This window comes from Danio rerio, chromosome 2, assembly GCF_049306965.1.
Source record: "Danio rerio strain Tuebingen ecotype United States chromosome 2, GRCz12tu, whole genome shotgun sequence".
In the NCBI taxonomy this organism is placed as follows: domain Eukaryota; kingdom Metazoa; phylum Chordata; class Actinopteri; order Cypriniformes; family Danionidae; genus Danio; species Danio rerio.
The window spans coordinates 61187501-61200903 of record NC_133177.1 but is presented as its reverse complement, the minus strand read 5'-3'; the positions used below and the strand labels follow the sequence as shown (position 1 = coordinate 61200903).

The window sequence follows — 13403 nt, the reverse complement described above, 5'->3', positions numbered from 1 at the left end:
GAACAACGCATCAACGAGGCTCACTGACGCGTCGCCGACACCTCGCAGACGGAAATCCAACATTCAGCATGCTAAATATTCCAGAGCAGTCGGCCGACTTAACCCCACGTGTGGTCAGATGTAGTGACGAGCTGCAGCCAATGAGAGAGCAGATCAGCATGAGCTGAATGGCTGTGTGTTCAGGAGCTCAGCAGAAACATCTGTGATTGGTCAGAATGGGCATCGGTGCACTCGCTTCATTCTGCATTAACACAGACATGAGAGTAGGCTATATTAACAGTGGAACTAGAATTCTGTAACTATTAGAATTACCATACTGCTCATTCTGACCGTTCTCATATGAAACGCCATACTGTCACAACATATTTACATTCAAAGCTATTATTGAGATATTAAAATTAAGCTTTGAATGTCTGGCATCATATTTAATGACACATTACCCTAAAAATATCATCTTTTTTTGGTAATACAGCCTATAAATATGTAGTTAAGATACTAAAACACTTAAAGGTCTTGGCTTTCATTTCCACTTTCAGACAGGAGCTATTTCACAGCACAGAATCTGCTGTTTTGAAAGATATCTGAAGTAAATTGATGTTTTTGCCATCAGAAAGTTTTGTTTATGTTAGCAGGAAGTTGCCAGGCAAGGAAATGCACACATATTTAAAGTCACAGTGAAAAGTATCAGACATGCATGCAGTCATTTTGACCAATATGGTAATTTAAGGCAGAAATGCTCAGTTCTTTACTGTTTTGTAATAAAAAAAATAACAATGTCAGAAAGAAATACACTAATAGTTAGAAAACGGCAGGGTGTTATAAATGTTAGTTTTATTTCAAAGAGTTATAAAATTACAACAATTAAAAACTCTCTGTGTATCTATCCACTCAAACCTTGCAGATGAGTGATTAATCTGCTGATAAATCAGCTGATTGACGATGTTTTTAATGCTTTCTCCAAAGCTTGAAACGCTGTCAGTGATGTAATCCGCACACAAGCAGCCAATAGTGTTCAGCTTTTTCTGACGACTCCTCCCTCAAATTTCATTGGCTGTGGTTTGGTAGCTTGACTGAGCTGATGGGGAATGAGTTGTTGTCAGATCATGTAGTGTGTGACCCCCCTCTTGTGGATCATTCACAGAGTGTTGCGTAGTGTGAACACCACAGAGATTAAAAGACACAAAGTCAAATCATGTAGTGTGAACGGCACAGCGATCTGCTGATGTTTAAAATCCTGTAGTGTGAACTAGGCTTAAGAAGCAAAGCAATCTGTGTTCATGCTCCACTTGTTAAAAATCAGGTTATTTGTTCATATATCTTACTTTGATTATATACAGCTACTCAGCTAACATGAAAACCCCTGGCTGCTTCCGAAGCCGCCTACTACTCAGTAGGTGCTGCATTTGAATTTAAACGTACTACTCGGCCGTTAGAAAAGATACAGTATGAATGTGAAAAGTATGAATGGAATTTGGATCTACTACATCCTAGGGATGCTCTATTTTGGGAAAAATCATAATCACGATTATTTTGGTCATAATTGAAATCACGATTATTCAAAACGATTATTAGCGCTCCTGAGAATTTTGTAAAAAATAAATATTTCCCAAATGATGTTTAACAGAGCAAGGAATTTTAACAGTATTTCCTCTAATATTTTTTTTCTTCTGGAGAAAGGCTTTTTTATTTTTATTTTGGCTAGAATAAAAGCAGGTTTTTTCAAGCAAGTCTATAATATTAGCCCCCTTAAGCAATATATTTTTTGATTGTCTGCAGAAGAAACTACTGTTATACAATGACCTGTCTTATAACACTAATTAAGCCTTTAAATCGCACTTTGAATCTGAATGCATGTATTTTGACAAAATATCTAGTCAAATATTATGTGCTGTCATCATGACAAAGATAAAATAGATAAGTTATCAGAAAAGAGTTATTAAAACTATTAAGTTCAGAAATCTTCTTTCCATTAAACAGAAACTGGGGGGGAAAGGGTTGCTAATATTCAGGAGGGCTAATAATTCAGACTTCAACTGCATACAAACAGTTATTTTCCACCCTGCAAAGGAAAGAGAAATAAATACAATAGAATAAAAATATGAAACAAACTGTGCTTTAAGCATCTTCGCTTTAAGAAACACTTTAGCTACAAAAGTCCTTCAGTCAAGATTAGTGAGGCATGTTCTCCTGTTGTTGTTTGATTAATAATCATAAAAACAGGCGGCAGAAGGATTATAGCGCGCTGTCTCTTTAATAGTTTCTCTTTCGCGTCTCTTTTGATTCTCAACTCGTTTGTTTATTACACAAATGATGGTTGATATGAATAATCACTAAACACCGCGTTTTGACACCTATTTGACTATTAAAGCGCTCACGGTAAGATGACTTTAGATGTGTGCGCTGACTGCGCTCTGCTCGTCTCAGTGTGCGAGTGAGACCGAACTGACTGCATGCTTCAATTCTGTGTGTGCGCGGCACACAGAATCATGCGGTCTTTCGCGCTTTTTTTTCCGAAGGAAAAATCGAAATCGGATTTTCAATTAATTGCACAGCCCTACTACATCCGCCATTTCGTCACGTGACCTACCTGCGTCAGTTGCGTCGATTGACTCCCATTCTTGAATTCGCTCGCGGGGCATCATGTAATAGCGCAGCATGCATGGGATGCGCACTTCAGAGTCTCGCCGGATTTAGTAAGTCACCCGGGTACTTCTCGCACACTGATTTTTAAATTCTATGAATTCGGACACACTACTCGGCTCACATACTGATTTTAGCGTACTAAACAGTATGGAAGTTTGAGGTTTCGGGCGTAGCCACTGTCATATTTCCTAGCCCCTCTGAAAAGGCTCTGATTGGTCAGCTAACATAATGTGCTGTGATCATCTCCACATCAGCAGGAAAAGCAGCACACTTGTAATAGCACATGCCTTTGAGCTGTGTGAACACTGTCAGTCAGAGTAGCTGTTACCGTATCAGCCAGAAGATGAAGAGGATACAGCTGAACCTCAAGCCTGCTCTCTAAAATAACATCTGAATGTGAGTAAAATAAAACGTACACATATCTCTTGTGAGTTTATTATCTGAGATGTAGAACGCAGGAGAAGTGTCCGCATAGAGAGACACTGCAGGATAAATCTGAATTTATTGTTAAGCCTGTTTCACAACGCAGGCGTGAGCAGAGCGTGCTTTATTCGGCTTCTATGTTAAAGGGCCATGAAACCCCCTCGTTTCAACAGGGTGTTTTCACACCTCTACTTTGGAAAAAGTCAGAAAAGTGGGCGTGTCCAGCTCTGTTTAGGGGGGAGTGTCGGAGGAACTAAAGTGGGAGGGTGTGGGAGTGTCTATTTGGGCACGCGCGAGTTTCAGAGTCAAAATACACACCCACAGGAGAAAGTGATGGTGTTTAACCTACATGGACATCTGTAGTCGAATTATTTGCCAAATTATTAAATGTTGGACTTTAACTGCAGTTTGGCTCTTTCATTCAGGGAATTCATTCATGTCCCTCGCGACAAACGAGATATTTGATTCGAGGAACTGCTGTAAGCGTGTATTTTTCATGCAATGTTTGATACCGCACGGCGAATGAGAGAAAAAAAAAAACTCTGCATTTTCCGGAAACTTAGATGCACACGGCAGGTAGTGTCAGAAAGCCGCGTGTGTTATTCCGGTCACTAAATGCGGTGAAAACCCTACACGAGGTTAAAGTTTGGTTGTGGTGCTAACATGTTTACACTCGGTGCAATAGTTAACTTAGTTCGATACGAACAAACTGAATAAACAAAGAGCACTGGACGCTCACTTACCAAATCTGTAGAGACAGGACAATCACCAGCAACTAGAGCCGCGTCTTTATTAAGAGGAGACTACAAGCGAATCCGGATCTCAGCGTTTGCAGATGAGAACAGCTCTCAGGTAAACAATAATCCTCCTTAGACACGTAAGTTATTGTTGTCGAGCGTCGCGTACACTGTTAATCCACACGTGACTCCAGCTGCGCTCTCACAGAGAGAAAATGAACACAAAACTTCACTGCGGCAAACTATAAAAGCAACACTTCACGCTTGTTTTGCCAACACAACGTGGCGTCTCTGTTGTCTAAACACTGTGACAGTAATGAATATTAATGAAGTTGCACAATAGAGCGCGCTGATTGGTTTGAACCAAGCCTTACTCATGCATTAATGCAGCACACTGTAAGACGTAATAAGACTCACTCTGGCACAGACGTCCAGTCTACACGCTGGAATACACGCTATTATCTCATGACCGTGACGCAGCTTCAAAAATTCGTTTCAAACAGGAAGTACGAATTTGCTTGAAATAACGCAAAAACAACCAATTTACACTTTTTAGTAAAATATAGGTGTCCTAATAGTGTTTTTAGCAGTGTGGGACACATATACCACTGTCAACAGCTCAAAGCATGTGCTCTGGTGTTTCATGACCCTTTAACAGATTAACGCATGCAGAAGCAGAGTGAAGCCTGATTTATACTTCTGCGTCAGGTGACCGGCGTAACCCACGGTGCATGCAACCCGTGTAGCTGTGCATTTATACTTCTGCTGCTGTCTCTGTCGGTCTGCATTAACACTTCCGAAACGCTAGTTGGCAGTGAGGTGTAAATCTTCCTCTGTGTCGAGTTTCTTCGCTGCTGTTTTGCTTTTCCTGAACACTTCCGGGATGTACAAGTGGCTCAAACTCGCTCATTTTGAGGCAGGAACCGGCGGACGTGCAGCAACTTTAACTATGAGGTAAACACAAAACAAAACTTTCCATCCGGAGCTCCTTCACGGGACTCCACACTTGTAAACAATCGCTCAATCGGGCTCGGGCGACTCTCGGTCCCGCCCAGACTCGTCAGCGCTAACAAGCCAACCAATCACAGAGTTTGCGCTACGCGTCGCTGCAACATGTTACATTTTTTGAGAGGTGCACGTCAGCGACACTGACGGCCACGTGTAGGGCTATGCGTCAATGTGTAGACTGCGCCATAGCATATGTGTGCGCTTGACGCAGAAGTATAAATCAGCCTTGAGGCGGGAGCGTTGCTGAAGCAGCAGTGCCGCGATAGTTTCGGCGTTAGGTCTGTTTATGCCACGCTGCTCACGCTCAAAGTGTCAGTGCATTGATAATAGCCCCTTTCACACATACAGACCTTTTTATATACATATATATATATATATATATATATATATATATATATATATATATATATATATATATATATATATATATACATATATCCCTCAAGGTTTTTTTCTTCACTCCCATCAGGTGAAGTTTTTTTTCCCTCTCCGCTGTCGCCACTGCCTCGCATTGTTCAGGATTGGTAGAGCTACGCATCGATGAATTTGCTCTTCAGTGTTTGAACTCTCAGTAATGATTAAATCACACTGAACTGAGCTAAACTGAACTGAACTTAAACACTAAAACCTGAACCACACTGTTCCAGTTACTATGACCATTTATGTGAAGCTGCTTTGACACAATCTACATTGTAAAAGTGCTATACAAATAAAGCTGAATTGAATTGAATTGAAGTATTTTTCATTTAAATAATTTTTTATCTTTATTTTATTAAATAACTGTATAGAACAATATTATAAACAGTATAAAAAATTTTATTTAATTTTTCTTCGACTTAATCTCTTAATAATCAGGGGTTGCCACAGCAGAATGAACTGTCAACTATTTTTTACAAAATGGATGCCCTTCCAGCCGCAACCCAGTACTGGGAAACACCCATACACACTCATTCTCTCACACACACACACACACTCATAGACTACGGCCAATTTAGTTTATCAATTCCCTAATAGCGCATGTGTTTGGACTGTCATCTATTTGCATAAATTTGAGTTAAATATTACGCAGAATTGGCCTTTTTTTTAAAAATGATGCTTCAATAACAAACATACAAAAATCAAACCTACACAGGAAAAAGAGAGTGATGGTAGCAATAATGACAGAGACTTAACAGAGCACGATTATTGATTAAATAAATACATTAAAAAAAACAATATAAAGTCAACAAAATAACTAAATTAACAACACAAATACTGAGATTTAATACAGTCAAAAAAATGAAAAGCTTTTTTTAAGGTAACTTGATGTAAACCCTGCACATAAGCAGAATTTGAACAAATTTAAATGAAAACTTTCAATTGTAGTGATGTTCAAATTAATTAGTTTTTTTTTTAAATTTCAGCCCATGCTCGGCACCAGGGGTGTAGTGGTTAGTGCGCCAACACATGCATTCCGGTGCTCATGGTCCTATGCTGATCCTTCCCATGCTTTCCTGTCAATACTCTCTACTGTCCTATCTAATAAAGGTGAAAACCCTGAAAAAATTATCATTCGTTCATTTTCTGCCGATTACCTGGCGTCAGGTCGAGGGGGCAGCAGTCTTAGGAGAGAACCCCAGACTTCCCTCTCCCCCGACACTTCCTCAAGCTCCTCCAGAGGGATCCCGAGGCGTTCCCAGGCCAGCCAAGAGACATAGTTTTCCCCTAGGCCTCCTCTCGGTGGGACTTGCCTGGAACACCTCCCTAGGTAGGCATCTAAAACAGATGCCCAAGCCACCTCAGCTGACTTCTCTCTATGTAGAGGAGCAGCGGCTTTACTCCGAGCTCCTTCCGGGTGTCAGAGCTCCTCATCCTATCCATAAGAGTGCGCCCTGCCACCCTTCGAAGGAAACTCATTTCGGCCGCTTGTATCCGAGATGAAATCCTGTGATCCCCGAACCGGACCCCTCCAACCCAAGGCTGCACCTTGAAATTCTGTCCATAAAATGGATGAGTAGAATTGGTGATAAGGGGCAGCCCTGCCAGAGTCCAACATGCACTGGAAACAAGTCTGACTTATTGCTGGCAATGCAAACCAGACTCCTGCTCTGTTCATACAGGGACCAGACAGCCCTCAACAGAGCACCTCTGACCCCATACTCCCACAGTACCCTCCACAGAAAAAAATAAAATTAAAATTCTGCCCATAAAATTGTTTGCACAAAGTTACCTTAAAAATGTGTAAATCCAAGTAATCATTTTTGGAGAATTAAATATATGTATTTGTTATTATTATATTAGTAAATCCAGTACGTTAATTTCATTTAAAATAGTGTAAAGTTTTTTTTTTTTATTGTTTATTTGTGAATATGTAGAATTTCCATATTTTATTTTAATGTATCATTATTAATGCAAACAGAATACAGAGTTGACATGTGAACAGTATTTATGTACAAAATATCACATACATTGTCAAGGGAAAAAAGAGATCTACAGCGTGGGCCATTTATATGGATACAGCTTAATAAAATGGGAATGGTTGGTGATATTAACGGCCTGTTTGTGGCAGATTAGTATATGTGAGGGGGAAAACTTTTCAAGATGGGTGGTGACCATGGTGGCCATTTTGAAGTCGGCCATCTTGGATCCAACTTTTGTTTTTTTCAATAGGAAGAGGGTCATGTGACACATCAAACTCATTGGGAATTTCACAAGAAAAACAATGGTGTGCTTGGTTTAAACATACCTTTATTCTTTCATGAGTTATTTACAAGTTTCTGACCACTTATAAAGTGTGTTCAATGTGCTACCCATTGAGTTGGATTGTCAATGCAGCCCTCTTCTCCCACTCTTCACACACTGACAGCAACACCGCAGGAGAAATGCCAGCACAGGCTCCCAGTATGCGTAGTTTTAGGTGCTGCACATCTTGTATCTTCACACCTATTACGCCCCAAGTCTAGGGGAAACAAAAAGGGCATAATAAATGAAGAAAAAAAAACAAATGTGTTGGGTTGGTGGATTTCCCAAACTAAACAAAACTTAAAGCAAAAGATTCCCTTCGGTCGACAACCAAACTCGCACACTCAATTGAGAGTATATATGAATATATTTATTATAGAAAAATGGGGTTAATATAAATGAGCATTTCGTCAGGGTGACCACAGGCCAAAATAACAAACAAAAGAATCTATCAAATAAATCCACTAAATTACCTATTACTATTTAAAGAAAAATACAAAAAGCTCACCTTACTCCCTAACATAAACAAAGTCAAAAGTAATTAAATAAATAGGCAGGTCACCCCTACACGCTCAAACTCTCAAAAATATTTTAACATATGCTGGTCATCAATACAAGGTTGGTTGTTGGTCGTCGACCGGAGGGGTGAGGGAAACCCAGGAGCTCCACTCCAAACACCGAACGCACAGAAATGAGCTCTCCGATCCCTGCCGGAAGCTCCCTTATATACAGGCTTTTGAGACCAGCAGCCAATCAGAAAAGGGAATCACGCCATTATGGGAGCCTATGAGACAACAGAAAAACAACAAGAAGGCGGGACAAAAGAAAAAGACAGAGTACAATCCGCAAGAATAAATAAATAAATAAACTTCAGTCGTAACAACACCATAGACAATTGCCTTCAGAAGACCCCAAAGATAAAAGTCTAAGGGGGTCAGATCGGGAGACCTTTGGGGCCATTAAACCGGCCCACGACGACCAATCCACTTTTCAGGAAACTGTTCATGTAGGAATGCTCGGACCTGACACCCATAATGTGGTGGTGCACCATCTTGCTGGAGAAACTCCGGCGTCAGTGCATAAAGAGGGAAACACATCATCATGGAGCAAGTTCAAATATCCAGTGGCCTTGAGGTTTCCACTGATGAAGAATGGCCACACTATTTTTGCTGTCTATGGTGTGAAGATACAAGATGTGCGAGAGGGGTCTGGATGCAGACGTAGTGCAGTGCAATCTGAGCTGCACCAATGCTTTTTAATGGGCTCACCTAACCCCACCTGTCACAGTGACGTCACTCGCTCCATTTGAGTGCATTGTGTCTGACATTGCATCGCTGAGTGATGCAGTCTCAGCTTGCATCATAAAGGCTGCCTCCAGATACTATTGAGATGTGCAGCACCTGAAACTACGGATATTGGAAGCCTGTGCTGGCAGGACGTTAATATCACCAACCATTCCCATTTTATTAAGGTGTATCCATATAAATGACCCACGCTGTTTAATGAACCTGAATCTAAACTTGACGGTATAAGATTTGTGAGAGTCAGTTACAGTAGCCTATAATAATTCATGTCATTACTAAATGGCTTTAAAAAATAGTTAATCCAATGAATCATTTTCTCAGTGTGTTAAATCTCCGATTGTTTAAAATCAAGAAAAGTGATAGACTCTTAGAATATTCTGATATTTATTTGGGGAAATATCACTGAAGCATACGCATTTCCTCTGTAACTGCTGTTTTTGTGTTATTTGTTTATTTTTTATTGCTTTATGTATTAATATTTTCATGCATCTCACTCTGAACCATTTTTTCAATGTAAATAAATCCATGGTGAAGCAGTGGCGCAGTAGGTAGTGCTGCCGCTTTACAGCAAGAAGGTCGATGGGTCGGCTCGGCTCAGTTGCGGTTTCTGTGTGGAGTTTGCATGTTCTCCCTGCGTTCAAATGGGTTTCCTCCGGGTGCTCCGGTTTCCCCCACAGTCCACACACATGCGGTACAGGTGAATTGGGTGAGCCAAATTGTCTATAGTGTATGAGTGTGTGCGTGTGTGGAGGTTTCCCATGCATCAGCTGTGTAAAAATATACTGGATAAGTTGGCGGTTCATTCCGCTGTGGCGACCCCGGATTAATAAGCCGACAAGAAAATGAATGAATGAATTAATAAATGCATTTAATAATGCGAAGGATGCAAATTGTTTTGTTTGTTAATATGCAGAAGTGGCCTTTTTATTATTAATCTTATTAATGCAAAGAGTTGACAAGTAAACAATGTCACAAAATATCAATTACATACCTTGTCTATGGAAGAAAGGTATAAAGAGAAAGATACAGTGGTTAGCACTGTGGCCTCACAGCAAGAAGGTCCCTGGTTTAAGTCCCGGCAGGTGCAGTTGACATTTCTGTGTGGAGTTTGCATGTTCTCCCTGTGTTGGTGCGCCAGTGTTGGGTTGCAGCTGTGTAAAACATGCTGCATAAGTTGCCGGTTCATTCCACTGTGGTGACAGCTGATGTAAAAAGGGACTAAGCTGAAGGAAAACGATAGAATGATTATGAACTTGAGGATCAATTTAAGAGTCGATTACAGTATACACAGTTGAAGTCAGAATTATTCGCCCCCTTTGGATTTTTTTTCTTTTTAAAATATTTCCCAAATAATGTTTAACAGAGGAAAGAAATGTTCACAGTATGTCTGATAATATTTTTTCTTCTGGAGAAAGTCTGATTTGTTTTATTTCGGCTGGAATAAAGGCAGTATTTAATTTTTGAAGGTCAATATTAGTAGCCCCTTTAAGCTATATATTTTTTCGATCGTCTACAAAACAAACCACTGTTATACAGTGACTTGCCTAATTACCCTAACCTGCCTAGTTACCCTAATTAACCTAGTGAAGCCTTTAAATGTCTCTTTAGGCTGTATAGAAGTGTCTTGAAGAATATCTAGTCTAATATTATTTACTGTCATCATGACAAAAATAAAATAAATCAGTTATTAGAGATGAGTTATTATTAATATAAAACTATTATGATTAGAAATGTGCTGTAATAAATCTGCTCTCCATTAAACAGAAATTGTTGAAAAAAAATTAACGGGGGCTAATAATTCTGACTTCAACTGTGCATTAAAGTCATTACTAAATGACAGTTCTGCTAGCTTTATTTTCAGATAATGAAATTGTATTTAAATAATAACTTAATTATTTTCAAATAAATGGAAAAAAATGAGTCCTCTGCTGTATTTGTGATATTGTTTTATTTTCTTAATCTTTAAAATTGCTTTATATGTCTTTACATTATCATTTAACTTGCTCTGAATCATTTGTTCAGTGTAACACATCAGTTTATTAATGTGAACGATGCAACTTCGAAATGTTTTGTTTGTAAATATGCAGAAGTGGCCTTTGAACCCTTTGTTGTTTGCGGGTGACGTCAGAGAGATAGAGAGAGAGGGAGAGAGAGAGAGACGCGTGTGTGAGTGAGTGATTCTGCTGCACAGACAGACAAAGGCGGCGGACCGGAGGAACCGACAGAAAGCGCTCTAAGAGTCTCCAGACTTCCACGCGTGAAAACCCGCAGAAAACCATGAGCAGATCCCGGGTGCGAGCGGTGCCGAGGCGGGACGAGTGATCCGAGCCGCGCTGGAGCTCCAGTTTGACCGCGAATGCTTTAAAAGCGACTCTTTTTCTCCAACGCCCCCCAAAAACAGTTAGCAGCTAGCGGTTAGCCGTCCCCTCCACCAGCCTCATCCTCCAGAAAACTGCGGAAAACAGCAGCCGGCGGCGCGGGAGCACACACGGTGAGCCTTCCGTTATTGTGTTAAACGCATGTCCGTGTGCCGTGTGAGTTTCTCCCTCACCGGGGTTTGTACCGGCCGGGATCGCCCGCGTGGTGCTCGGCTCACATCCACAAACAAAGGCGACAATGTGACTGATCATCTCCGGTTAGCGGCGCGGCTAACAACACCGCGCTTTCACCTCCGACATCTCTCTTTAAACTCACCGAATAACACATTTAATGTCTCGGATGCATCACACGCACTTCTGCCGTGTGCTCAGCGCGATACCAGCCGCATGTCATGCGTTATAACCGCGTTATTAAACAAAAACACGCGCGGTGCTAAAGCTGAGCGCAAACAATAAAGACAAAAGGCAGCGCTGGAAAACAACAAGAGCGCCCGCTCCGGTCACTCAGCAGCGTGTCTTAAACTCTTCCGAGTGTTTACTGATGAACTAAATCACCTCTCATTGTGTTTAAATATGCCTTTTACTTTAGAAAGCACAGTCTGCTGGGTGTCTGATGCGCACGCGGGGTCGACTATGCCGAGTCCCCTGTTTCACCCTGACATCATGGAGCACGAGAGCGGGCAGAGCGGCGGCGGCGCCCGGGAGATGGAGCAGGATCCCCGGGATGAGGAGCACCAGGAGGCGCTGCGCTTCGCCCTGGACCAGCTGTCCCGCATGGCGCTGGAGAAGGTGGAGTGTCTGGACGGGAGCTCGGCTGGGGAGAGCTGTAACGGAGGAGGGGGTTACGTGGACCTGCAGATGATGGAGCACAGCAGCGGCTCGCGGGAGTCACCCGGCTCATGCTCGCCCTCTCCTGAGTACTACGGCTCTGGGGGTGGAGGTGGTGGTGGAGGATATCACATGGCCGGGCCGCACTCCTCCATCCTCGGGGAACAAAGCTCGGTGCTCCGCAAGAGAAGTGTCAACATGACCGAGTGCGTGCCCGTGCCCTCCTCTGAGCATGTGGCGGAGATCGTCGGTAGACAAGGTACTGACTTAAATAGTGACAACAATTGATTGTAAACAATCTGTACATGTTATGAACTAATAAATGCAATGCAGGGTTCAGAATCTCATTCAGCATACTTCATTTGAACAATAGGAAAGCAGCTCAGGGAGTTATTTGCATGGTAAAAATGGGAGATTATAGACTTAAATGCAATGCATTTGAACAATTAAAGCTACAGTGGTGTATTGGTTAGTTGCTTTGGAAATATGAATGTTTACCTAAATGAGATCATGCATAGTAAATGCATTGTTTTTGAATAATTGGCCATTTTAACTGATAGCAATGCCTTAGATTAGTCAGGGCTGAAGTAAATGTAATGCAATGCATTTCATTTATTTTCACATACAATAAATATTCATATTTGCATGCAAATAAATACTTGAGTGCATTTGAGCATGAAAAGAACGTTGCTGGTAGTTATTTGCATGCATATTTTAAGATTATAAAACAATTAATGCAATGCATTTGAACAACAAAAGCACTAAGTTTATCAAATGTGTCCATCATGAATGGTAAATGCATTTTTATCAACAGTTCATCACTTAAGTGTAATTGGACGGAGCTTTGGAATAATAATTCAGTGTGCATCAAGAACTAAAAAAATGCAATGCATTACATTTGTTTTCATCTAAGGCATAATAAAACATCACATCTGCAAGAAAAAAACATCAAAAATCATTAAACGAACAATAAAAACACACACACACACGTCAGTGTTTTCCACAATCCCAGATCATGAACAGTGAATGCATTGCATTTGAATACGAGGAAATCTTCACTTGAAGTAATATTGCTGTGTGAGATTGCATGCAAACACTGTGATTTGAATATTTTCTTCGACGCTGCGCATTCAGCTATTGTTTTGGTGCTGTCTGGCGTTTTTCTCTTGAGTGCTGTGTGTGAATGCATAGATGGAGGGATGGATGTTGTTGTGTGGGTGGGTGGAGGAGGGGTCTAGTCTGGGTTGGTTTGGTGTAGTTAGGGAGGGGGGGTATGGACGTGTCTCGCGCTCTAAACCAGACAAAAGAGCCTCGTGTGGATCTCTGCGTCTGCCCTGTCCTCCACACGCCCATCATCTCCC

General features: G+C 41.2%; 2 protein-coding genes across 2 annotated transcripts in view; both read left to right on the top strand.

The window, feature by feature from the left end:
- lingo3b (leucine rich repeat and Ig domain containing 3b) overlaps window positions 1-13403 on the top strand; it is a 790077-nt gene that overhangs the window by 487012 nt on the left and 289662 nt on the right. The gene's annotated exons all lie outside the window — the stretch shown is intronic.
- LOC100331115 (RNA-binding protein MEX3B) overlaps window positions 11019-13403 on the top strand; it is a 12232-nt gene continuing 9847 nt past the window's right edge. Inside the window, exons 1-2 of the mRNA XM_073932129.1 lie at window positions 11019-11327; window positions 11804-12301. Coding sequence (XP_073788230.1) covers window positions 11848-12301 — 454 coding nt within the window. The 5' untranslated portion in view covers window positions 11019-11327; window positions 11804-11847. The remainder of the gene's footprint in view (window positions 11328-11803; window positions 12302-13403) is intronic.